This window comes from Thamnophis elegans, chromosome 5 (genome assembly GCF_009769535.1).
Source record: "Thamnophis elegans isolate rThaEle1 chromosome 5, rThaEle1.pri, whole genome shotgun sequence".
Classification (NCBI taxonomy): domain Eukaryota; kingdom Metazoa; phylum Chordata; class Lepidosauria; order Squamata; family Colubridae; genus Thamnophis; species Thamnophis elegans.
This window is the reverse complement of record NC_045545.1, coordinates 94,134,232-94,160,944: the sequence shown is the minus strand read 5'-3', so window position 1 is coordinate 94,160,944 and position 26,713 is coordinate 94,134,232. Positions and strand designations below refer to the sequence as shown.

Sequence of the window (26,713 nt, the reverse complement as noted above, 5' to 3'; positions counted from 1 at the left end):
GGAGGGCTTATTTTAGGGCATGCACTCAAAAGCCCGATTGGGCTTATTATCTGGGGAGGTCTTATTTTGGGAGAAAACAGAGTAGGTAGGTAGGTAGGTAGGTAGGTAGGTAGGTAGATAGATAGATAGATAGATAGATAGATAGATAGATAGATAGATAGATAGATAGATAGATAGATAGATAGATAGATAGACAGACAGACAGATAGACAGATAGACAGATAGACAGATAGATAGACAGAGACATATATAGATAGAGACAGAGATAGAGAGATAGATAAAGAGACAGAGACAGAGACAGACAGACAGACAGACAGACAGACAGACAGACATCATTGCAGAGTTGCAATGAGAATGTATGAAATAAAAAAGGCCCAGGAGCAAAACTCCATTCTCAAGGCCTCTCCTATCCCATTTGGAAGTAGTTCTCTAATGCAAACAGATCAGGCAAGAGTCCATGACAATATTTCAGTTTCCTGTCCCAGAAGCTGCAGCAAATTAACCCCAAATCAGTGGTGGCTACATTGGGTCATTCATCTAAATAAGTAGATGGACCCCGTTGCCACAGGAGGGCATCTCCTTTGTTGGGCCAATTGCAATGCTCATACGTCATAAATCCAGGGACTGCATTTTCCAGAAATATTAATTGGGCTGGTTATTAAACCAGGAGGAATGAGCAACTGAATATTCAGACCATAAGATTTGCAAAAAAAATAAAATAAAATAAATGCTGCCTCAGTACAGATAGTCCTCAACCATAGTGGAGCCCAAAGTCTATGCTGTTAAGTGAGACATTTGCCCCATTTTACGACCTTTCTTGCCCCCGTTGTTAAGTGAATCCCTGCATTTGTTAATAACCCAGTTGTTAATCCAATCTGGCTTCCCGATGGACTTTGCGTGTCGGAAGGTCGCCGAAGGGGATCCCAGCACCCCGGGACACTGCAACCCGTCATAAATGTGAACCGGTTGCCCAGCGTCTGAATTTTGATCACGTGACCACCGGGATGCCACAGCAATCGTAAACGCGAAAAACAGTCATAAACTCTCTTTTCCCACTGCCGTTGTAAACCTTGAATGATCGATAAATGAACTGTTGTAAATCGAGGATTGAATTTATGGAACGAGATTTGAACGGACCACAGTAGCGTAAGCATGATCAAAGGATTCAAATTAAGATATATCGGCGATGCAGAGAACTCTCTGCGGGCACGTGAGCCATCGCCCCAGCTCGGCTCCATGCGCGGGGAAAGGGAGAGCACTGGGGGTAGGAAGAGCACGGGGGGGGGGGGGGGTACAAGGCTCCCTCGCCCTGTTTTTGGTCCCAGGAGGCTGCAAGGGGGCCTGTTAGGCCCAAAATGGGGTGCAGGTGGGAGCAGTGCTCTCCCCCACCAGCCATTTTTGGTCCCAGGAGGCTTCAAGGGGGCCTGCTAGGCCCAAAATGGGGTGCAGATAGGAGCGGTGCTTCCCCCCCCCCATAGCCCATTTTTGGTCCCAGGAGGCTTCAAGGGGGCCTGCTAGGTCAAAAAATGGGGTGCAGATAGGAGCGGTGCTTCCCCCCCCCCATAGCCCATTTTTGGTCCCAGGAGGCTTCAAGGGGGCCTGCTAGGTCAAAAAATGGGGTGCAGATAGGAGCGGTGCTTCCCCCCCCCCCATAGCCCATTTTTGGTCCCAGGAGGCTTCAAGGGGGCTTGCTAGGCCAAAAAATGGGGCACAGGGGAGAGCAGTGCTCCCCCTGTAACCCATTTTGGTCCCAGGAGGCTCCAGGGAGGCCTGCTAAGCCCAAAAGGGGGTACGGGGGGGGGGGCTGCAGGGGGAAGCAGGGGAAGCGCGGGGGGTCACATGCACATGCACGGGGAAATGTGGGGGGGTCATGCCACATGCGCGGGGGGGCAGGATGCACGTGTGTGTGTGTGTGTGTGTGTGTGTGTGTGTGTAGACCAGTTGTGGTTGTTACCATTTGGCATGGGCAATAGGTTGTTTGCAATTTACACTGAGTGACATTTTCCCCCAAAAAACTGCCTTAATCTTCTTTCTGTTTGACCTTGTTTTCTTCTGTTCTTCCTTGTTGCTGCTGCAGTACCAGCAGAACTCATTGGGCAGGAGTTGAGGTAAGGAACCATATTCTGGATCTGATCTCTATTACAATAATACAGTAGCAGAGTTGGAAGGGACCTCGGAGGTCTTCTAGTCCAAACCCCTGCCTAGGCAGGAACCCCTATACTGTTTCAGACAAATGGCTATCCAACATCTTCTTAAAACTTCCAGTGTTGGGGCATTCACAACTTCTGTTCCACTGGTTAATTGTTCTAACTGTCAGGAAATTTCTCCTCAGTTCTAAGTTGCTTCTCTCCTTGATTAGTTTCCACCCATTGCTTCTTGTTCTGCCCTCAGGTGCTTTGGGGAATAGTTTGACTCCCTCTTCTTTGTGGCAACCCCTGAGATATTGGAAGACTGCTATCATGTCTCCCCTAGTCCTTCTTTTCATTAAACTATACCTACCCAGTTCCTGCAACCGTTCCTCATATGTTTTAGCCTCCAGTCCCCTAATCCTCTTTGTTGCTCTTCTCTGCACTCTTTCTAGAGTCTCCACATGTTTTTTATATTGTGGTGACCAAAACTGATGTGCTGATAACTGATCTATTAGATCTGCTTGCTCTTTCGCCCCTGACGGACGTGACGGTTCTTGTTGCGTTTCTTAAGTTAATCACTGCTATTGTTAAATGAATCGGGGTCATTAACGGAATCAGGCTTCCCCCATTGACTTTGTGGTCATTAAGCCCACAAAACAGCGATCACACAACCCCAGGATGCTGCAAATACTAAATGCATGTCAGTTGTTAAGGTTGCCTGAATTTTGATCGCGGGACTGTGGGAAACCTGCAACGGCGGCCAGTGTGAGAACGGTTAAGTCAGAGTTTTTTCAGTGTCGTTGTAACTTTGAACCGTCACTGACTGAACGAATAGTTGCATGTCGAGGACAAGTCTGGACACATCTGGAAGGTGCCATGTTTCTGAAGGCTACTGTACTGTCCACAGTTTTCTTAGCTCGGGTTGTGGCTTGGGGTCCTCCAACATCCCTTCGAAGGACCTTCTGTGACACAGCCCCAGAATAACAGAATTTGGAAGGGACCTTGGAGGTCTTCTAGTCCAACCTACTCCTGCTCAAGCCGGAGACCCTATTCCAGTGTTTCTCAACCTTGGCGACTTTGAGTCCTGTGGACTTCAACTCCCAGAATACCCCAGCCAGCTGTGCAGGACTTAAAAGTTGCCAAGGTTGAGAAACACTGCCCTATACCATTTCAGACAAATGGCTGCCCAGTCTCTTCTTTAAAACCTCCAGTGATGGAGGAGCACCCACAACTTCTTGAAGGCAAGTCATTCCACTGATTAATTGTTCCCACTATTAGGACATTCCTCCTTAATTCCAGGTTGCTCCTCTCCTCCATTGGTTTCCATCCATTGTTTCTTGTCTTGCCTTCACGTACTTTGGAGAATAGCTTGACTCCCTCTTCTTTGTGGTGGCCCCTCAATTACTGGAATACTGCTATCATGTCACCCCTAGTTCTTCTTTTCTCTAGATTGGCCATACCCAATTCTTGCATATGTTTCTGTCTCCAGTCCTTTAATCATCTTAGTTGATCTTCTTTTGAACTAAGGGTTTGGCTAGTCTAGAGAAAAGAGTCACAGAAATATCTGAAAAATACCTCTTGAAGCTTAACGCCTCAAAAGCCAAGATCATGGCCGTCAGCAAACAACTCATTAATCGTGACCCGACAAAAGCGCGGCGCTAAAACCGCGACATCATCAATGCGACGTCATCAACGCGGCGACAACAGCGCGCCGACAGAAGCGCGATTTAAGTTAAGGTAAGGATTAGGTTTAGGGTTAGGTTTAGGGTTAGGGTTAGGTTTACAGCGCACTTCTGTCGCCGCGCTGTTGTCGCTGCGCTGTTGTCGCCGCGCTTCAGCGCTCATTCGTCGGCACGCTTTAGAACTCACGGTTTTGTCACCACGGTTTAGTCGGGCGCGCTTTGGTCATTCACCCTTTTCTCGGTGAACCCCCATTAATTTACCACTTCGGGAGGAATACCATTAGTTGAAGTTGAAAGGATCACATACCTCGGTTCTAACTTACATGAAAGCTGAGGTAAAGAAAAAGGATAGAGATAGCTCAAACAGGATTCTTCAAAATGAAAAAGATCTTCTGCAGTCACAACATAAGCCTAAGACTGAAAATGAAGCTTGTCGGATGCTACATCTTTTCTATCCTGCTCTGCGGAGTGGAGAGTCGGTTTCTGACAGAAAACCACTTGAAGTGACTAGAAGCATTTGAAATGTGGATTTACAGGCAGCTGTTACGTATAAGCTGGGTTGACAAGATCAGAAATCAGGAGGGGATAAGCCGCCTGGGAAATCATCAAAACCACATAAAAAGTGAAAGCTGGAATATTTTGGACATGTGATGTCCGGACACCCAGGAAAATACGCCATCCTTCATTTAACCCTCCAAGGAAAGATTGAAGGCAAAGGAGGTCCAGGCAGGAGAAGAACATCATGGCTTCAAAAAAGAGTTGGGTTGCTACCGGTTCGCACCGGTTCGCGTGAAGCAGTAGTGGTCATTTGGCCTGGGTCGCAGAACCAGCAGCGACCCAGGCTGGCCACGCCCCTGAACCGGTTCCCCGGTCTCTGCTGCTGCTGTTGGCATGTGTTAATGGTCTTTGCGCAGGTGCAGAACAATTTGCAGTGAACTACGCATGCGCGAGCAACGCACGTCACGAACTGGTATCAACGCCAGTAGGAACCCACCCCTGCTTCAAAATCTAAGGGACCAGTTTGGATAAAACTCAGCAACACTTTTTTGTGGCTGTTGTTAAAAATAAGATCGCCAACAGGATCGCCAGCGTCCGATGATGGGAGAAGGAGAAGGAGAAGGAGAAGGAGAAGAAGAAGAAGAAGAAGAAGAAGAAGAAGAAGAAGGGGGGGAGGAAGAGGAAGAGGAAAAAGAAGAAGAGACGACATGATAGCAGTATTCCATTGTTTCTTGTCCTGCCTTCTGAGGCTTTGGAAAATAAATGGAAGCCCCCTCCCCTTTCTTTATGGCAATCCCTCAAAGAAGAGGGGTTCCTTCAATGCCAAATTAGCTTCACCCCCAAGAGAGAGACCAAATTCTTTGCAAAGTAGGGCAGACTTTTCGAAGTGGCACCTGGCAACGGAGGTGACTCCATCTGCTTGGCTCCCTCCAGATCCTACCCTCTCTTCCACACCCCGCTGTGCTTACAAGTGTAGCCACTGCCAATTTCTCGGCATGCTTGGAACGCACGGGCCTCCCCCCACCCCCCGCTTCTTGTAAATGGTTAATGTCTTTCTCCGTCACCTCCTATGCTTTTGTCACAGGCACAGCCTGGGCTTCAATTAGTCGATTAATTGTCCAGTTAATCAGGCAGTTTAGGGGACAGCTGCAGCGATGGCTGTGCGCATCCAGGCTGCCCCTGAAATATGTCATTGGCATCAATTGCCACCTCTGCTGATGTGCTCGACAATAAAAGGCAGGCCAGCCATGCGCCTGGCGCTCGGTAATCTGCATAACAGCCGGTTTCCCAAAGTACAAACACCGTGGGAAGTTGGACTGGGTAGCTTCCAATTGCTCTCTGACTCCTGGGGTTTTCTAATGAGGAAGGAAATAGCCTCTGTTATACGACCCACAGGATTTGTATATGCCCCATGGACCCTGAGAAGTTGGGGTGTTTTCAGGGATGCCTGGTGGATTCTTAAATTAAAGCAATTGAGGAGAAACTTCCTAACAGTGAGGACAACCAGTGGAACAGCTTGCCTCCAAAAGTTATGGGTGCTCCATCACTGGAGGTCTTTAAGAAGGGACTGGATAGTCGCTTGTCTGAAATGGTGTAGGATCTCCTGCTTGAACAGGGGGTTGGACTAGAAGACCTCCATGGTCCCTTCCTGTTTTGATTGATGGATTGAAAATTGTAATTTAGATATTACAAGGAGTTCTTGACTTAGAACCATTCATTTAGTGGAAGGGAGGGAGGGAATAGGAAGAGAGAGGGAGGGAAGGAGGAAAGAGGAAGAGGGAGGGAGAAGAGGGAGGGAGGGAGGAAAGAGGAAGAGGGAGGGAGAGAGGAAAGAGGAAGTGGAAGGGAGGGAGGAAAGACGAAGGGAGGAGGGGAAGGAAGGAAACAACACTCCAGTTGTTAAGAGAATCAGGTGGTCATTAAGTGAATCCATGTTCCCCCCATTGACTTTGCTTGTGGGAAGATGGCTGGGAAGGTTGCAAATGGTGATCACGTGACCCCAGCTGCACCTGTCAAAAATACAGGTAGTCCTCGACTTACGACCACAATTGAGCCCAGAATTTATGTTGCTAAGTGAGAACTTTGTTAAGTGAGTATTGCCCCAATTTAGGATCTTTCTTGCCACAGTTGTTAAGTGAATTACTGCAGTTGTTAAATTAGTAACACGGTTGTTAACCGAATCTGATTTCCCCATTGACTTTGCTTGTCAGAAGGTCGCAAAAGGGGATGACTCAGGGACGCTGTCACTGTCATAGATGTGAGTCAATTGTCAAGCATCCGAACATAAATCACGTGACCCTTGGGATGCTGAAACGGTCATAAGCAGGGGTGGGATTGAAAAATTTTAGCAAACGGTTCTCTGCCCAGTGGAGGGGTGGGCATAGCCATGGGGGCATGGCCTACTCAGCCTCCTGCACCACAGCAGGGAGGGGCGTATTCACCACCACCACCACCACCACCACCACCAGGTTCTGGAGGCTTTTTTTGAGCCTCCGGGAGGGCCGAAAAGGTTTGCCATCACTGTTATAACACATAAATAAAATAAGATTCCCCGTCCGTAATAGCCTAAGTGTGGGAATTGCTTGCTTTTAAAAGGCCTGCTCTTACATATGCAAATCTTTAATTAAACACACTCATAAAACTATAATGAGCCCTTCATTTAATTAAATGGGGTGACTCATTTCATTAATTTTTAGCAAATCACAAAGCCGCTGCCTTCCCTCCTTTGAATTCAAAAGCAGCTGAGGAAATGTCAGAAGGGAATTAATTCTCTTATCTTCTCTCGGATGCTCCTGGGTGTTACTTCACTTTCAGAGGCACCTGGTGCCTTCAGGTGCCTCTCCACCATCCCTGTACAGGTAGTCCTTGGCTTACGACCACAACCGAGCCCAAAAATTATCTCGCTAAGCAAGACAGGGGTTGAGCTTTGCCCCGTTTTGCCACCTTTCTTGCCACCGTTGTTAAGCGAATCACTGCTGCAATTGTTGAGTGAATCCTTTCAGTTATTAAGTTCGGAACACGGTTGTTCAGTGAATCCAGCTTCCCCATTGGCTTGGCGTGTCAGAAAGTCACCAAAGAGGATTACGGGACCGCGGGGATGGTTCAACCGTCCTAAATACAAGTTGTCCTCAATTTATGACTACAATTGAGGCCAAAATGTATGTTGCTACAGGTGATTATTTGTTAAGTGAGTTCTGCCCCATTTTACGGCCTTTCTTGCCATGGTTGTTAAGTGAATCGATGCAGTTGTTAAGTTAGTATCAGGGTTGTTAAGTGAATCTGGCTTCCCCCCTTGATTTTGCTTGTCCAAAGGTCGCAAAACGGGATCGCGTGACCCCAGGACGCTTCCACCGTCATAAATACGAGTCAGTTGCCAAGCGTCTGAATTTTGATCATGTGATCATGGGAATGTCGCAACAGTCATAAGTGTGAAAAAGGGTCACAAGCCATGTTTTTCAGTGCCATTGTCACTTTGAATGGTCACTAAACAAGCTGTTGTAAATCTTCCCACTTGCCAAGCAAATGCACAGAGCCATGGTGGCGCAGTGGTTAGAAGCCAGTATTGCAGGCTGACTCTGCCCACTGCCAGGAGTTCGATTCTCACTGGCTCAAGGTTGACTCAGCCCTTCCATCCTTCCAAATGAGGACCCCAGATTGTTGGGGGGCAATAGGCTGGCTCTGTTAAACGCGTAGAGAGGGCTGTAAAAGCACTGCGAAGCGGTATATAAGTCTAAGCCCATGATGGCAAACCTATGGCACGCATGTCACAGGTGGCACGCGGAGCCATTTGTTAGGGCACACAAGGCGTTGCCCTATCAGCTCCAGCGCGCATGTGCACTCTGGCCAACTGACTTCGGCCTCCTTTTTTCGGCCATTTTTCACCCTCCGGAGGGCAAAAAACAATCCAACACACAAACTGGAAGTTCCGGTTTGCGCTGTGGGCTGTTTTTTGTGCTCCAGAAGCTTCGGGGCAACCTCATGAAGCCTCCGGAGGCCTCCATTGGGGCGGGGGAGTCTGTTTTCGCCCTACGCAGGCTCCTAGAAAGATTCTGGAGCCTGAGGGACAAAAAACAGGTCTATCATAAGCCAAAAGTGGGAGGGGGGCGCGCGCCAGTGGTGGGTTCCTGCCAGTTCTAACCTCTTCTATAGAAGAGGTTCCACAAATCTACAGTGCCCTTTAGAACCGGTTCCAGCTCCCCCCCCCCACCCTGTCCACACATCATCAAGATGAAGAGCGAGAGGAGGAATTCTGGGAGTTGAAGTCCACAAGTCTTAAAGCTGTCAAGTTTGAACACCACTGGGTTTTTTTTTCTAAAGGGTTAGGGGTGTAAGGGTCTTGTAACTTGACAGCTTTAAGACTTGCGTGCTTCAAATGCCAGAGTTTCTGAGCCAACATGACTGGAGGAGGAATTCTGAGAGATGAAGTCCACAAGTCTTAAAGCTGTCAAGTTTGAACACCTCTGGGGGTTTTTTCCTAAAGGGTTAGGGGTGCAAGGGCCTTGTAACTTGATAGCTTTAAGACTTGCACACTTCAATGCCAGAGTTCCTGAGCCAACATGACTGGAGGAGGAATTCTGGGAGTTGAAGTCCAGAAGTCTTAAAGCTGTCAAGTTGGAACACCTCTGGGTTTTTTTCCCTAAAGGGTTAGGGGTGCAAGGGCCTTGTAACTTGACAGCTTTAAGACTTGCATGCTTCAAATGCCAGAGTTTCTGAGCCAACATTTTGGTTGCTAAGCCAGAGCGTTGTTAAGTGAGTTTCACCACATTTTGCAAGTTGGCCACGCCTACCCAGTCACATGCCCGGCAAGCTACTCCCATCCAGTCACATGGCCGCCAAGCCACTCCCATCCAGTCACATGGCCGCCAAGCCACTCCCACAAAGCAGGCCACACCTAGAGAAGCTGTTCTAAAAAAAAATTGAAACCCACCACTGGCACGCGCATAGGATTATTGGTGTGGGCATGCCCACACACAACCCCCCTGTGCTTCCCCCCGCTTTTGGCACGCGATAGGAAAAAGAATAGCCATCCCTGGTCTAAGTGCTATTGTTATTCTTGTCTCAATTGTGATCCCATATCCCTGGGGATCCTGGAAAGGCTGTAAGTGTGAATTCATTCACTCATTCAGTCCGAATTCACTTTTTTTCCAATGCCTTTGTAACATTGAACAGTCACTAAAGCCTTGTAAGTCAAGAACCACCTGTAGTTGAGTTGATTTGATTTCTCCCTCTCCCACCCCCCACCCCCACCCCCTGCCACCTTGGAAATTATACTCACTTTTATTTCTGTCTTGTGTGTGTCACCCTCTTCACACAGCTGTCCCACTCCAGGATGCAATGGATCAGGGCACATTCGAGGAAAGTACGCAAGGCACAGGAGGTGAGTTTTCGTCTCCGTTCGGCTTCTCTTAATTCCATCGCCATCCCAGCAAGGGAGTTCGGAAGACCAAACCATCTTCTGAATTGGTGGCCAATTGTTGTGACCAGCTTGGTGACTTTGGGCCAATCACTAGGAGACAGTGAGTTCCAGTCCCACCTTAGGCATCAAAGCCGGCTGGGTGACTTTGGGCCAATCACCAGGAGACTGTGAGTTCCACTCCCACCTTAGGCATGAACACCGCTGAGTGATATTTGACCAATCACCAGGAGACTGTGAGTTCTAGTCCCACCTTGGGCATGAAAGCCATTGGGTGACTTTGGGCCAATCACCAGGAGACTGTGAGTTCCAGTCCCACCTTAGGCATGAAAACCAGCTGAGTGATATTTGGCCAATCACCAGGAGACTGTGAGTTCTAGTCCCACCTTGGGCATGAAAGCCATTGGGTGACTTTGGGCCAATCACCAGGAGACTGTGAGTTCTAGTCCCACCTTAGGCATCAAAGCCGGCTGGGTGACTTTTGGCCAATCACCAGGAGACTGTGAGTTCTAGCCCCACCTTGGGCATGAAAGCCATTGGGTGACTTTGAGCCAATCACTAGGAGACTGTGAGTTCCAGTCCCACCTTAGGTATGAAAACCACTGAATGATATTTAGCCAATCACCAGGAGACTGTGAGTTCCAGTCCCACCTTAGGCATAAAAGCCAAGCTTTGGGCAATCACATTAGGAAACAGTGAGCTATAGTACCACCTTATAACCAGTGATGGGATTCAAATAATTTAACAACCAGTTTTCTATCCTAATGACTGGCTGGGTGGGTCACTCGGCCTCCTGCTCCTTCCTGGGAGCAAAAACGGGGCATATGGGGACTCCTGGAAGGGGCGGGATGGAACAGGAAGGGGCAGGTCCAGCCACCAATTTAACAAGTAGTTCGCCCGAACCGGCCCAAACCAGCTGAATCTCACCATTGCTTATAACTCATCATGATCAACAGAGAAAGGGGCCTCTTTGAATGTCTGTTTTCAGTCATAAGAGTGCCTTTGGTTGATGCTTCCACTTTCTTGGAACAAACAAGGATCTGCATTCTCATAAGAACTGATTCAGGTTGGCCAGAGATGAGAACAGCCCAGAAAGTTGAACTATAATGACCTGAAAACTCTTTATAATGTAGCAAATGCACATCTTGAATATTCAACTGGTCATCAAGCAGATCATGCTAAGAATATTATGGGATGATATGAACACTTACATGCTATTTATATACAGTATTTGTAATTCTGAGCTTCCATCCAATTAACAGCACTAGGAAATGGACATATGGTTCTGTAGACACCTCCTTCTACCACATTGGGTTGAGATGCTTCTCTTAAGCTCCCTCTCCCTCTCTCTCTCTTTCTGTTTCTCTTTTTCCTTCTCACTTTTTCTCTTTCTCTTCCTCTCTTTCTATTTCTCTCTCTTCCTTTCTGTTTCTTTCTCTTTCCCTTTTTATTTTTTCTCTCTTTCTCTTCCTCTCTATTTCTGTTTCTCTTTTTTTGTTTCTTTCTCTCTTTCTCTCTTCCTCTTCCTCTCTTTCTGTTTCTGTTTCTCTTCTCTCTCTTTTCTTTCTCTCTCTCTTTCTTTTCTTCCTCTCTTTCTGTTTCTCTCTTTCTCTTCCACTCTTTCTGTTTCTGTTTCTCTTTTCTTTCTTTCTCGCTTTCTCTTTTCTTCCTCTCTTTCTGTTTCTTTCTCTTCCTCTCTTTCTGTTTCTGTTTCTTTCTCACTCTCTCCCACTCTTTCTCTTCCTCTCTCTTTGCTTCTTTCTCTCTTTGTTTTTCTTTCTTTCTTTCTCTTCCTCTCTTTCTGTTTCTCTTTCTCTTCCTCTGTTTCTCTTCCTTTCTCACTCCCTCTCACTCTTTCTCATCCTCTTTCTCATCCTCTTTCTTTGCTTCTCTTTCTTTCTCTCTCTGTATGTTCTGTTTTTCTCTCTCTCTCTCTCTCCCCTGCTTTCTGTTTCTATTTTTCTCTCTTCTTTCTCTTCCTCTTCTTCTTCCTCTCTCTCTTTTCCTCTTCCTCTTTTCTCTCCGTCTTCCTCCTAGTTTACAAAGCTGCCCTCTGGCGAAGAAGAGGAAACTTCAGCACGTAGAAGAGGAACACCTGGTGCCCAAGCGGAAATCGCATCCCTTGAAGCTCAGTCTTGACGAGGGCTACAATGTGGACAGTGACGGGAGCGAAGAGGCCGAAGCCAAGCAGGACTCTGTGACGGATGATTCAGAAGGCACCCTGGAAGAGGAAGAGGAGGGAGAAGCTCTGGCGCAAAAGGAGGCCTCCAGCAGCCCTCCCTCGGAAGAAGGTGCGGGGTTGCTTCTGATCATGTCAACACTGTACAGGTAGTCCTCGACTTAACGACCAGAATTGGGAGCAGAATTTCCATCGCAAAGGCAAGGTTGTTCTTAAGTGAGTCCCAGGAGCAGAATTTCTGTTGCTAAGTGGTGTGGCCAGCCGGTGGCCAGCAGAGCTGGCAGCAGAGTCAGACAGTGAGGAGGTTGGGGAGGAAAATGGGCCAATCCTGGGGGTTGAGGCAAGCTCAGGCAAGGGCTGTTAGACAGCAGTGAGGCAGAAGAACAGCTGGAGCCTGTTCCAGTGGTGGGTTCCTACCGGTTCGGCCAAACCGGTAGTGGTTTGGCAGTCTGGGTCGCTGGAACTGGCAGTGAGCCAGGCCTGCTGAGCCCCCCTCTCCCCGAACCGCTTCTCCGGTTCGTTTTTCACTTCTGCACATGCGCAGAACAATTTTTATTGCGTTGTATATACGCGTGCAGCGCGCCCATGAGCAAACAGGCAGTAGTGCCTGCAGAAACCCACCCCTGGCCTGTTCCCAGTGTGCGCATGCACAGAGCTGCCGGAAGACAAGAACAACTAAGAAAGCAGGGCCGACTTAGGGGTAAAGCCACACCTTGGAGGTGATTGGCCCCTCCCATAGGAAACAAAAGAGGAGCGAATGAGGGAGGGGGCTTTTGCAGGAAACAATTCGTTCCTTCGGTCTGTTCAAGGGTGGAAAGCTCTGTGTGTGGCTTTAAGAGACTCTGTGTCAGGTTTGCCTTGCCCTGCGTTTGGAAACTAGTGATTTGGCAGCTCGCCAAACGAGATAAGGTGCGTGTGGATAAACATTCCTCTGAAAGACTGTTTACTAAGCCTTGCTGACTGTGAACGAAAGGAATTCACAGTCGTGTAAATAAAAGAGGTTTGGCAGGGACCAAGACTTTGCTTCTTGCTTTCTAAGGAAGCCTGGGTCAGTGTTAAGGGAGTTGTGCCTCGTTCAATGACCTTTTTTGCCACCGTTGTTAAATGAATCGCTGCGGTTGCTAAGTGAATCACCCGGTTGTTAAAAAAACCTAATTTCCCCCATTGACTTTGCTTGTCAGACTGGGCTGGTTAGAAAAGTGGCCAAGGGAAATCACATGACCCCAGGATAATGCCACTGTCCTAAGGACACGCCAGTTGCCAAGGGTATCTGAATCTTGATCACGGGATTGGGGGGATGGACGGACACTGCGATGGCCATCAGTGTGAGGACTAGTCATAAGTCAGTTTCTCAGTGCCATTGTAACTTCAAAAGGTCACTCACTGAATGGTTGTTAAGTCTGAGACCAGCTGCAATGCCTCCTCTAAATCAGAGGTCTCCAACCTTGGCAACTTTAAGCCTGGAGGACTTCAACCTCCAGGGGAATTCTGGGAGTTGAAGTCCTCCAGACTTAAAATTGCCAAGGTTGGAGACCCCCTGCTCTAAATAATATGTCCGTAAGTTCTTCATTCAGAAAATGAAGAACGGAGCTACGTTTTGAGAGGTGCTTGATGTTCTCGGAGCTGGGTTATTTTCTTGCAGACATAACAACATCAGTGCTAGTAAGGAATGGGGTTTGCTCTCGATTTATACAGGGAGTCCTCGATTTACGACCAAAATTGAGGCCAACATTTATGTTGCCAAGTGAGACATGTGTTAAGTGAGTTTGCCCCGCCTTATGATTTTTCTCACCACCACCGATCCCTTTGGGAAATGAATCCCCGGCGTTCTCAAATTCATACCACGGTTGTTAAGTGAATCCGGCTTCCACACTGACTTTGCTTGTCAGAAGGTCACAAAAGGGGATCATCACATGACCTTGGGACCCTGCAACCGTCATAAATGCGAGTCAGTTGTCAAGCATCGGAATGTCGATCACGTCAGCATGGGGATGCTGCAGCGGTCGTAAGTGGGGGAAATGGTGACAAGTCACTTTTTTCAGCGCCCTTGTAACTTTGAATGGTCACTAAATGAACTGTTTTCAAGTCCAGGATTCCCTGTATCCTAGCAGATTGTGCCACCAGTGGGGTTGGGAAAGAAAGGTCTTGGAGGTTCTTTAGTTGGGCTCCTAGACCACTCCCACCAACTCTGATAGGGCAAGCCACTAGAATATATAATGAGAGCAAGCCCTACCCCTTTCTAGCACTGATGATGTTACCTAGCTGGGTCATGAAACGTCTGCAAGAAAACCACCAAGCTCAGAGAGCACGAAAGACCCCACTGTCCTCCTCTACCACCACCAACTCCTCCTCCTCCTCTTCCTCCCTCCACTACACAAACCCCACTCCCTTCAAGCACTGATGAGGTTATCTAGTTGGGTCACAAAGCGTCTGCAAGAAAAACCCCATGCTCAGTGTGCACCAAATATCCCACTGTCCTCCTCTTCTTCCACCTCCTCCTCTTCCTCCTCCTCCTCCTCCTCCTCCTCCTCCTCCTCCTCCTCCTCCTCCTCCTCCTCCTCCTCTTCCTCCTCCCTCCACTACACAAACACCCCTCCCTTCAAACATTGATGATGTTACCTAGTTGGGTCCCGAAATGTCTGCAAGAAAACCACCAAGCACAGAGAGCACCAAAGACCCCACTGTCCTCCTCTTCTTCCACCTCCCCCTCTTCCTCCTCAGCCTCCTCCCTCCACTACTCAAACACCGCTTTCAAGCACTGATGATGTTACTTAGTTGGGTCATGAAACGTCTGCAAGAAAACCCCCAAGCTCAGTGTGCACCAAAGATCCCACTGTCCTCCTCTTCCTCCTCTTCCTCCTCCTCCTCCTCCTCCTCCTCCTCCTCCTCCTCCTCCTCCTCCTCCTCCTCCGCTTCCTCCTCCCGCCACTACACAAACACCCCTCTCTTCAAGCACTGATGATGTTACATAGTTGGGTCATTAAATGTCTGTAAGAAAATCATTAATCTCAGAGAGGACCAAAGACCCCACTGTCCTCCTCTTCCTCCCTCCACTCCACAAACACCCCTCCCTTCAAGCACTGATGATGTTACCTAATTGGGTCATGAAATGTCCCGAAGAAAAAACCCCAAGCTCAGTGTGCACCAAGGACACCCCAGAGTCTCCTTTACTTGCTATCCCCCTTGCGGTGCAAAAGCCTCACACCACACAACAGACACAAAAGTAGGGATATGCTTACTCCCCCCCCAACCCCTTTGTACCTACAAACCATTTCAAGAAATCATTCTCTTTTCAACCCAGGCCAAAGAACGGAAGGAACTCTCGTCTCTAAACGGCCGGTGTCGGAAAGCGAAGGCGAGGTCTCCAGCAGTGGGGGAAACACCATGCCCTTGCTCTGTGAAGGAGCAACAGAAGAAGAAGAGGAGGAAGAAGAAGAGGAAGAGGAGGAAGAGGAAGAAGAGGAAGAGGAAGAAGCCGTTGAGGAGGAATGCGAAAAGGAGATCATCATCCACACAGAAGATGCCGAAGAAGTGATTGAGGTCACCAGCGAGAGGAGCAGTGATTTGTGCCTGGAACATCGGGAAGATGAGGCGAGCGGTGAGGACTCGTGCAAACTCCAAAAAGAGGAGGAGGAGGAGGAAGAAGAGGAGGAGGAGGAAGAAGAAGAAGACCATGAAGAAGAAGAAGAGGAGGAGGAAGAGGAGGAGGAGGAAGAAGAAGAAGAATACGAAGAGGAGGAGGAAGAGGAAGAGGAAGTGATGGCTGATGTCATCTGTCAAGAAGCTCCTCACACTTCTCAGGACAGCCCCCAAAATCACTGTGAAAGACAGACGGTCAACCCCAAGCCGGAATATTCTGTCATTGTGGAGGTGAGGTCGGACGATGAAAAGGATGACGACACCCACTCTCAGAAGTCCACCGTGACCGACGAATCCGAGATGTATGACATGATGACGCGGGGGAATCTGGGCCTGTTGGAGCAGGCCATCGCCCTGAAAGCGGAACAGGTCACAGTGGTGAGGGATCTCGGCCAGCCGGTGGCGGGAGAGCACGCAAAACATTTCCAAGCAGAGGAGAAGCAGAACAAGACCTTGGACACCATCAGGAAGAACTATTACAGCAAAGGTAAGACGAGAGAGTGCCGCGCGACGGCTCAGGGGTAAAAGATGCTGAGCTGGAAAGCGGGTTTGAGACCCGAGCGAGCAAGACCGGGTGAGCGCCTGTTCTTGCCCCAGCTCTTCCTAGTAGTTTGAAAGCAGGCAAATGTGAATAGATAAATAGGTTGTCAACTCATAAAGTTGCCATGGTGAGGAAAGGTGGGGGGGAGCACATTCCACGCATACCTTCGGCTAGAGTCAGATCTCAGATTACTACAGGAGGCTTGGGAGGGGTGCGCCTCATTGGAGAATGTGATTTATGACACAGACTGAGGGGAGGGAAGGAACAGGGGTAAAGTTCAGCCATAATTCAAATGAGGCTCAGATCTGACTGCAATCGGGTATTGCCAAAATGGTGCTCCTAATAAGTGACTGGTTTTCTTTTGAAACTTGGCTCGAGGCTCATGAATTAGAGTATCTTTTGGAAACCTGACATAGGTACAAACTTTGGTGGGAAGGTGGTATTCAGCCGGTTCAGACCGGTTCACCTGAACCAGTAGTGGAAATCATGGCCTGGGATTTCCCGGTTCTTTGCCGTCCTATTTAGGCACGTTTTTGAAGCCAGGAGCATGCACGGAAGGCACGCGTGAGCAAAGCGCATGCACAGAAGGCTGGGCGCCTACACAGAAGGTGCATGCGCGCCCACTAAATTGCTGGTAATGAAATGTGCAACCCACCGCTGAAGGTAATAGTTGTAAGCAGTAAACTTTGCAACTACATGAGCTGGATGTGGATCCTGCACCAAGGCCCCTCACATATATGCCTCTAATCAACATCAAAGCTAAATAAGCAAACCATGATGCCTCAGTGCAGTTGCTCAGATGATAAATGATCTGGGCACGAGTGCTGGCAAACAGCCAAAAAGTCTTTGGTGAACTTGCTGGTGTGTCACTGTGCAACTTGATTGGCCTTCAACACTCGAAACCCAGCCGATGGGGGTTAGTCTACTATCAACTCTACTCTAGGAAATGACTTAATCCAGCAATCCAGAGCAGCGTGTAAAGGAATCATAGAATAACAGGATTGGAAGGGACCTTGGAGGCCTTCTAGTCTAACCCCCTGCTGAAGCAGAAAACCCCATACCCATGATGCACAGGTGGCACGCATGGCCCACTTTGTGTGCACGCCAGCCGTTGCCCCAGCCCAACTCCAGCGTGCATGCACGCATTCCTCCTGCCTGCCAGCTGATCTTTGGATCTTTGCCGCGCATGCGTGGGGGCGGGGCGCATGCAGGGAACGTGTGTGCGTATGCACGGGGGAGCAGGGTGCATGCATGGGGGGAGGGGCACTCACATTGTATTTGGGACCTTGCACGGCTCCGTCGTTTTGGCTTCCAGGTGGTGAAGGAGGCCTTCCAGGGCCAAAATGGGGTGTGGGGGTAGGCGTGCCCCCCCCCCCGGTGCCCCATTTTGGCTTCCAGGTTGCATTTTAGGACCTGAGACACCGCCTGCTGCCAATTACCTCCCAAAGACCCATTAGATCGCACAGGGTCGGCCTCCTCCGGGTTCCATCCACCAGCCAATGCCATCTGGCTACGACCCGGGGGAGGGCCTTCTCTGTTGCAGCTCCGGCCCTTTGGAACGAACTCCCCGCAGAGATTCGGACCCTCACCTCTCTCCCTGCTTTCCGAAAAGCCGTTAAAACCTGGCTGTGTCGGCAGGCCTGGGGTTGATGAGCTCCCTTCCCCTCTCGACAGGTGTGGTTGTTGGTTATTTTAAATGCCTGTCTCGTATTTGTATGTTCCCTTTCCCATTTGAGTTGTTCGCCGCCCTGAGTCCCTATAGGGAATAGGGCGGCATATAAATAAAATAAAACTTCAAACTTCAACTTCAAACCTCACACAGCCTCGTTTTGGCTTCCAGGTGAGTGCAGGAAACTTTCCAGGACCAAAACAGGGCGCGTGGGGGGGTGCCAATCCCCCCCCCCCCCGCGCCCCATTTTGGGCCTGGAAACCTCCTGCACCAACCTGGAAGCAAAATATGGTTGAGGGAGGAGCATGAAGGGGGGTAGGGGATCATGGGGGGCTCGTGTGCGCATGCGGCAGGCGGGACACACAAGGGGGCACGCATGCATTGCATTACGGGTATGGGCACGCAAGTGTGCTGCCATGCATGCACGCACTTTCGGCACACAGAGACCAAAAGGTTAACCATCCCTGGTATAGGGTCTCGTCCTTCAGCAGGGGGTTGGACTAGAAGACCTTCAAGGTCCCATCCAACTCTGATACTCTGTTTAAGGAGCCTTTCTCCAGAGTCTTACTTATTACACCTTGATTCCCAGCACGGCTGTATTTTTTTTTTTCCCCTGATCCCCGCCAGAGACCGGAGTTGAGTAGACGTTTGAGTTAATAAACGGAGGCAACTTTGGCGGTTTGATGCCTGTAGGGTTCCAGTTCAATCGCGTAAACCCTTCCCGGCCGCAGAAGACGAGCGCTTGCAGGGCTGCGCGAAAGCTTTTGAAAGGACGTTTCACTTCCAGGCGGCCGGCAGCGCAGCTTCAAAGCTGCTTTGAGAAGTTGAGGAAAGCAAATGAAAGAGGAAGGCTCTTAAAGGAAAGGAGCAAACGCCTGGGTGGGGCTCCTTCCGCACAACTTCTCAGGGAATCTCCGACACGTTCAGGAAGCAGGAAAAGCAGGTCTTTTCGGAGTCCAGGACAAAGTGGAGGAAGCCGCAGAAGTGATGAAGGAAGGCAATTTTTATCATCCTGCCATCTTGAGGAGGCAAATAATGGGACTTCCCCACTATTGTGTGTCTTGCTGAGCCAGAGCATTGTTCCCTAACTGTAGATTTGATCTGCAAAGGAACTCTGTCTGTCTGACTGTCTGTCTAGCCATCCATTCATTTCTATCCCACCTTTATTTTCTATCTGTTTATGTATCCATCCATCCATCCGTTCATTTATAGGTAAGGTAAAGGTAAAGGTTCCCCTTGCACATGTGTGCTAATTGTTCCCGACTCAAGGGGGCGGTGCTCATCTCCGTTTCCAAGCCGAAGTGCCAGCGCTGTCCGAAGACGTCTACATGGTCATGTGGCCGGCATGACTAAACACCGAAGGCGCACAGAACACTGCTACCTTCCCACCAAAGGGGGTTCCTAATTTTTCTACTTGCATTTTTACCTGCTTTCGAACTGCTAGGTTGGCAGAAGCTGGGACAAGTCACGGGCACTCACTCCGTTATGTGGTGCTAGGGATTCGAACCACTGAACTGCCGACCTTCTGCTTGACAAGCTCAGCATCTTAGCCACTGAGTCACCGCGTCTCCTTCATTTATATCCCAACTTTATTGTTTTCACAAATAACTCAAGGAACTTTATCTATCTGTCTGTCTGTCTGTCTGTCTGTCTGTCTGTCTGTCTGTCTATCTATCTATCTATCTATCTATCCATCCATCCACCCATCAATCCATTTATATCCCACCTTTATTTTCCCGACAACAATCACCCTGTGAGGTGGGCTAGGATGAGAGAGAATGATTGATCACTCAGCTGGCTTTCACAGCTAAAGTGGGACTAGTACCCTCTCCTGGTGACTGGCCCAAAGTCATCCAATTAGGTTTCATCCCTAAGACCGGATTAGAACTCACGGTCTCCTGACGATTGGTCCTAAGTCACCCAGCTGCCAACTCACAGTCCCCTGGTGATTGGCCCTAAATCACCCAGCTGACTTTCTTGTCTAAGGCGGGACTAGAATTCATAGCCAGATGGTGATTGGCCCAAAGCCACCCAGCCAACTTTCACGCCTAGTGCAGATCTAGAACTCACAGTCTCCTGCTGATTAGCTCAAGTCACCCACCCGGCTTTCATGCCTAAGGCAGGACTAGAACTCACAGTCTCCCGTTTTCTAGCTCGGTACCTTTACCATTAAACCAAATTCATTCATTCATTCATTCTCTCTCTCTCTCTCTCTCTCTCTCTCTCTCTCTCTCTCTCTCTCCCTCCCTCCCTCCCTCCCTCCCTCCCTCCCTCTCTCTTTCTCTCTCTTTCAGGGAAAAAATGATTGTAGATGACGGGACAGGTTTCTTGGAGCTGTCGTACCCACCTAAATCTTATCGTATGGTCCTTTACCCACCTTCTTCATTCATTTTCTAGATTCTTCAAGACCCGAGAAGCGTGAAATCAAATGTCCCACGCCAGGCTGCGATGGCACCGGTCACGTCACAGGGCTCTACCCTCACCATCGCAGCTTGTCTGGTTGCCCTCACAAAGACAGGATTCCCCCGGAGAGTAAGTGCGCCTTAAGATCCACTACACTGCCGTAAGTGAATCTGGCTTCCCCCTTGACTTCGTGAATCAGACGGTCGCAAAAGAGAATCACATGACCCCGGGATACTGCAACCGTTAAAAATATGAACCCGTTGTCAAGCATCTAAATCAGGTGTCCACGGGGATGTTGCAAGGGTCATTAAGTGTGAAAAACGGTCATAAGTCACTTTTTTCAAGGATGTATCTTCAAACAGTCACTAAATGAACTGTTGTAAGTCGAGGACTACCTGTACATGCCAATTGAGAAGTCACAATGGTTGTAAGTGCGAGGACAAGTTGTAAGTCTTTTTTTTCAGTGTAAATTGAGGAGCCCTTGTAATTTTATTTATTTTCTTTCAAGTTGATCCTCAGAAAAGACTGTGAGAATAAAGAATATTCAGGTAGTCCTCGACTTACGACCACAACTGAGCTCAAAATTTATCTTGCTAAGCAAGACAATGTATTTTGCCTCGTTTTATGTCCTTTCCTCCCACAGTTGTTAAGTGAATCACTGCAGTTCTTAAGTTAGTAACACGGTTGTTAAGTGAATCTGGTTTCCCCGTTGCCTGTGCCTGTCAGAAGGTCACAAAAGGGGATCACGTGACCCCGGGACAATGTGGCTGTCATAAATATGAGGCAGTTGCCAATCGCCTGAACTTTGATCGTGTGGGGATTCTTCAAAGGTTGTAAGTGTGAAAAATAGCCAGTTTTTTCAGTGCCATTGTAACTTTGGTCACTAAATCGAGGACTACCTGCGCTGGATGGATAGAATGTGAGTCTAGGCCTAGTTTTAGGAAAAATTGCAGATTTACCTCATAAAAGGATGAATAGAAGATAGTTGAGGGGGATTACTGAGCCTGGATGAAGAATCTTCTAGCAAAAATGTCAGGGGTATCCTAATTTATATATTTTATTTATTATTTACATTTATATAGTTTATTTATTATTTAAATTTATTACAGCCCCCCCCCCTCCACCTCAATAGGCTCTTTCCTTGGGATAAATCAACAACTTCATCTGTATTGACGCCTATAAAATGCAACACAAGAAGTGGCTGGAAAGCGATATTTTTCTTCATCTCAACCTATTTGGAGAGAAAGTTGACTAGGCCAGTGCTGGGAGGTTTTAAATTTTAATAAGACAACGTGGTATGGAAGAGTTTCATTGACTTTTTCCCCCAGAGGGGAAATATTTGCTATTTCTGAGTCTAAAATAATTTCTTTTATAATTCTCTCCCAAGAAAGAAGGTGTGAGCTTATGAAAAATAACAATAATAAAAAAAGAACAATCTGTCTGATCAGTTCATTTCAAAGGCTGCAGAAAAGAGAGAGAGAGACAGGAAGGAACGTTGACTGTTTATTTCCTCACGGGTAAACGAAACACAAACCTAAGTGCAAGAAGTGCTGTTCTTTGGAAAGACATTTTTCTTTACTTTCAAGGGTATCTTTACGAAAGGCAGTGAGATTAAAATATGTTTGTATTAAAGAATCTGAGATTTGACAGTAATATATGGAAAGCCAATCTCTTCAACCAGAGAAGCGATCTGGCTTCATTGCAGGAAGAGAACTGGATGACTTCTTTGTCTATCTACCATATCTACAGTTATCTATCTATCTATCTATCTATCTATCTATCTATCTATCTATCTATCTATCTATCTATCATATCATCTATCTATATCTATCTATCTATCTATCTATCTATCTATCTCTATCCCTCTATTATTTATCATCTATCATCCATCAGTCATCTATCTCTATGTATGTATGTATGTATGTATGTATGTATGTATCTATCGATCGATCGATCGATCGATCGATCGATCGATCGATATCTATCATCTATCTATCTCTATCCCTCTATTATTTACATCTATCATCCATCAGTCATCTATCTATCTCTATCTATCTATTTATCTATCTATCTATCTATCATATCATATCATATCATATCATATCATCTATCTATCTCTATCTATCTATCTATCTATCTATCTATCTCTATCCCTCTATTATTTATCATCTATCATCCATCAGTCATCTATCTCTATCTATCTATCTATCTCTATCTATCTCTATCTATCTATCATCTATCTATCTATTTCTATCCCTCTATTATTTATCATCTATCATCCATCAGTCATCTATCTATCTCTATTTATCATCTATCTATCTATCTATCTATCATCTATCTATCTATCTATCTATCTATCTATCTATCTATCTATCTATCAATCATCTATCTATAACTATCTATCTATCTATCTATCATCTATCTATCTCTATCCCTCTATTTTATCATCTGTCATCTATCTGTCTCTATCTCTATCTATCTATCTATCTATCTATCTATCTATCTATCTATCTATCTATCTATCATCTATCCATATCTATCTATCTATCTATCTATCTATCTATCTATCTATCTATCTATCTATCTATCTATCTATCATCCATCCATATCTATCTACCGTGTTTCCCTGAAAATAAGACATGCCCTGCTAATAAGCCCAATCGGGCAGTTCAGAGCATGCGCCATAATAAGCCCTCCCCTGAAAATAATCCTGCCCCCAACTATTTAAGCGCATGCGCAACCAGTCCCCGCCATTACCACTGTACCGCCTACCGGTATAGCTTGCAGGGCAAAAAGAGAGCCCACCTCAAAAACAGCAGCAGGCAAAGCAAAGTGCTTCCATCTCCCGCCCTTCCCTCCCGCGCAAAAAGAGCCCGCCGCAAAAAGCGGCAGGCCAGCAATGCGATCACCCATTCCGGCCTGTTCCTTCTCGCGCAAAAAAACACCCCCCTCCCCACTCCAATGGTAAAGGCAGCCTGCCTGGTTCCCTTCCCCGCTGTACCTTCAGCGAGGGGTGTGGCAGATGCGGGGGGGGGGGAGAGAAGCGAGGTGGACCTCTTACCTTTCCAGGTCCATTGCGTTCCTCGCCCTTTTGTCCAGTGAATCCCCTTGAAAAAAAAACCTCAAGAGTTCAAGTGTGAGGAAATAAATAACCAATGTTCCTTTCTCTCGGGGGGTTTTTGGTCGTGGGTCTCTTGCTTCCAGAAGTTGTGAGTGCTCCATCACTGGAGGTTTTTAAGAAGAGATTGGACAACAGTTTGTTAGAGTAGAGTAGAGTAGAGTAGAGTAGAGTAGAGTAGAGTAGAGTAGAGTAGAGTAGAGTAGAGTAGAGTAGAGTAGAGTAGAGTAGAATAACAGAGTTGGAAGGGACCTTGGAGGTCTTCTAGTCCAACCCCCTGCTTAGGCAGGAAACCCTACACCACTTCAGACAAACTTCTTCTTAAAGACTTCCAGTGTTGGGGCATTCACAACTTCTGGAGGCAACTTCTGTTCCACTGATTAATTGTTCTCACTATCAGGAAATTTCTCCTCAGTTCTAAGTTGCTTCTCTCCTTGATTAATTTCCACCCATTGCTTCTTGTCCTGCCCTCAGGTGCCTTGGAGAATAGTTTGACTCCCTCTTCTTTGTGGCAACCCCTGAGATATTGGAAGACTGCTATCATGTCTCCCCTGGTCCTTCTTTTCATTAAACTAAATGGTATAGGGCAGGGGTGTCAAACTTGATTTCATTGAGGGCCGCATCAGGGTTGTTTTTGATCTAGGGAGTGGGGGGGCACGGTCAGCTTGGTATCACTCGTCGGGTGGGAGGCCTGTGGTGGCCAGAGCACCCTGCCAGCAAAAATGGGTTTCCGAGCTCCATTTTCGGCCACGATGGCCTTCACAGCCCTCTGCCAATGAAAACGGCGCTCAGGAGCAGGGGCGCATGGCCCGAAAACTGAATCTGGGAGGGCTGCACATGGCCCTCCCGAGCTCTGTTTTCACTGGCAGAGGCACTGTGGGTCCTTCGCTGTTTCCAGGGCAGCCCCGCAGGCCAGATCTAAGCATCCCATGGGCCGGATTTGGCCCCCAGGCCTTCAATTTGACACCCCTGGTATAGAGTTTCCTGCTTGAGCAGTGGGTTGTACTAGAAGACCTCTGAAGTCCCTTCCAACACTGTTATTCTGTTCTTTCTTTTATTATTACTATGATTCTCACCTTTCTCCTCTTTTTCTTCTTCATTCTCAAGTTCTGGCCATGCACGAGAATGTATTAAAATGCCCGACACCTGGATGCACCGGACAGGGCCATGTAAATAGCAACCGCAATACTCACCGAAGGTAGGTGATTTTTCTGCCATATCCGAGGTATTTGAAATAATGGATCAGATTTAGATTTTAGATTTAGATTTTATTAAGAATTTATATGCCGCCCTTTTCCCTGGAGGGACTCAGGGCGGCTTACAATAATGAGGGGAAGGGGGTGCAAGACAAGACTTAAAGGAAAAAAAATCGTGAATAAAAGAAAATTATCCATAAAAACACAACATTCATTCAACATTCGGGCGGGGTGAGAGTAATCCTATCCCCAGGCCTGACGGGATAGCCAGGTCTTCAGGGCTGTGCGGAAGGCCTGGACTGTGGTGAGGGTACGGATCTCCACGGGGAGGGTGTTCCATAATGTCGGAGCTGCAACTGAGAAGGCTCTCCTCCGCGTAGTCGCCAGTCGGCACTGACTGGCGGATGGAATTCGGAGGAGGCCTACTCTGTGCGATCTGATGGGACGCAGGGAGCTAATTGGCAGGAGGCGGTCTCTCAAATAGTCAGATCCACTACCATGGAGCGCTTTATAGGTGGTAAGTAGGACCTTGAAGTGCACCCGACGATCAACAGGTAGCCAGCGCAGCTCACGGAGGATTGGTGTTATATGGGCGAACCGTGGTGCGCCCATAATCACTCGCGCGGCCGCGTTCTGAACTAGCTGAAGTCGTCGGATGCTCTTCAAGGGCAGCCCCATGTAGAGCACATTGCAGTATTCCAGCCTAGAGATCAGGCAGCTGTATGTGTAACAAACATGATTAGGTTGGGGCCCGGCAGATTCGGACAGTGAGGAGGTTGGGGAGGAAGATGGGCCAGTCCTGGAGTCTGGGGAAGGCTCTGTTGAAGGCTCTGTGTTGGAGGCAAAGAGGGGGCCAGAGCTGTATGCCAGTTATCAGCTGCCTTCAGAGTCAGACATCAGTGAGGCAGATGAACAGCTGGAGCCTGTTCCCAGTGTGCGCATGTGCAGAGTTGCCAGAGGAAGGGAACAGCTAAAGAACAGGGGTCGACTTGGGAGTAAGGCCAGATGTGGATGATGAATGGCCCCTCCCAGAGGAAATGAAAGAGGAGCGAAAGGGGAGTGGAGTTTGCAGGAGACCGTTAGTTCGCTTCATTGGTTTGTGACTCTCCGAGATTCCTTGCAGATATCAGCCTGGCAGCTCTCCAAGCCAGATAAGATCTGTGACTGTAAATCCTTCCGTGAAAGACTTTGCTGGATGTGAATGAGCAGAATTTACAGTCAATTAATAAAAGGTTTTTTTGTCAGGACAAGGAGTTTGCTTCAAGCTCTTGGAAAGGTTAGGTCAGAACAGATTAGCTCTTTGGGACAGCAAACAAACTGGAGGGAAGAAAGTTCGGAAACAGAGGGTGGCATCGGAAATTGCCTTGCATTTTACTCTTGTCTATTTTGCATTGATTTGCACACGCACAAAATTACAGGTAGTCCTTGAGTTACAGCCACCATTGAGCCCAAAGCCTATGTCGCTTAGTGAAACATTTGTCAAGTGAGTTTGTCCCACTTTAGGACCTCTCTTGTCACAGTTGTTAACTGAATCACAGCAGTTGTTGAATTAGTAACACGGTCGTTAAGTGAATCTGGCTTTCCAAATTGACTCTCGCTCGTCAGAAGGTCGCAAAAGTTGATCACGTGACACACACACACCCTTCCGGGACACTTGCAACCGTCATAGACATGAGTCGACTGCCAACTGTCTGAATTTTGATCAGGGATGTTGCAATGGTCCTAAGTGTGAAAACTGGTCATAATTCACTTTTTTCAGGGCCGTTGTAATTTTGAAAGGTCACTAAATGAATGTTGTAAGTCGAGGATTAGCTGTGTCTCTAGGAAAGTCTTACAGATAAAAATTTGATATTCTTGTACTTGGGGGACACAGTGACTCAGTGGCTAAGATGCTGAGCTTGTTGATCAGAAAGATCGGCAGTTCGGCGGTTCGAAACCCTAGCGCCTTGTAATGGAGTGAGCTCCCATTACTTGTCCCAGCTTCTGCCAACCTAGCAGTTCGAAAGCATGTAAAAATGCATGTAGAAAAATAGGAACCACCTCTGGTGGGAAGGGAACAGTGTCTTGAAGAGCCGAGGTGGCGCAGTGGTTAAATGCAGCACTGCAGGCTACTTCAGCTGACTACAGTTCTGCAGTTCGGCTGTTCAAATCTCACCGGCTCAAGGTTGACTCAGCCTTCCATCCTTCCGAGGTGGGTGAAATGAGGACCCGGATTGTTGTTGGGGGCGATATGCTGACTCTGTAAA

General features: G+C 47.8%; 1 protein-coding gene across 1 annotated transcript in view; it reads left to right on the top strand.

Moving 5' to 3' along the window:
* The window catches only part of MYT1 (myelin transcription factor 1), a 113,044-nt gene that overhangs the window by 23,700 nt on the left and 62,631 nt on the right, over window positions 1-26,713 (top strand). Inside the window, exons 4-9 of the mRNA XM_032218623.1 lie at window positions 2,078-2,108; window positions 9,624-9,686; window positions 11,760-12,013; window positions 15,203-16,027; window positions 20,148-20,282; window positions 24,379-24,469. Of these exons, the coding sequence (XP_032074514.1) occupies window positions 2,078-2,108; window positions 9,624-9,686; window positions 11,760-12,013; window positions 15,203-16,027; window positions 20,148-20,282; window positions 24,379-24,469 (1,399 nt within the window). The remainder of the gene's footprint in view (window positions 1-2,077; window positions 2,109-9,623; window positions 9,687-11,759; window positions 12,014-15,202; window positions 16,028-20,147; window positions 20,283-24,378; window positions 24,470-26,713) is intronic.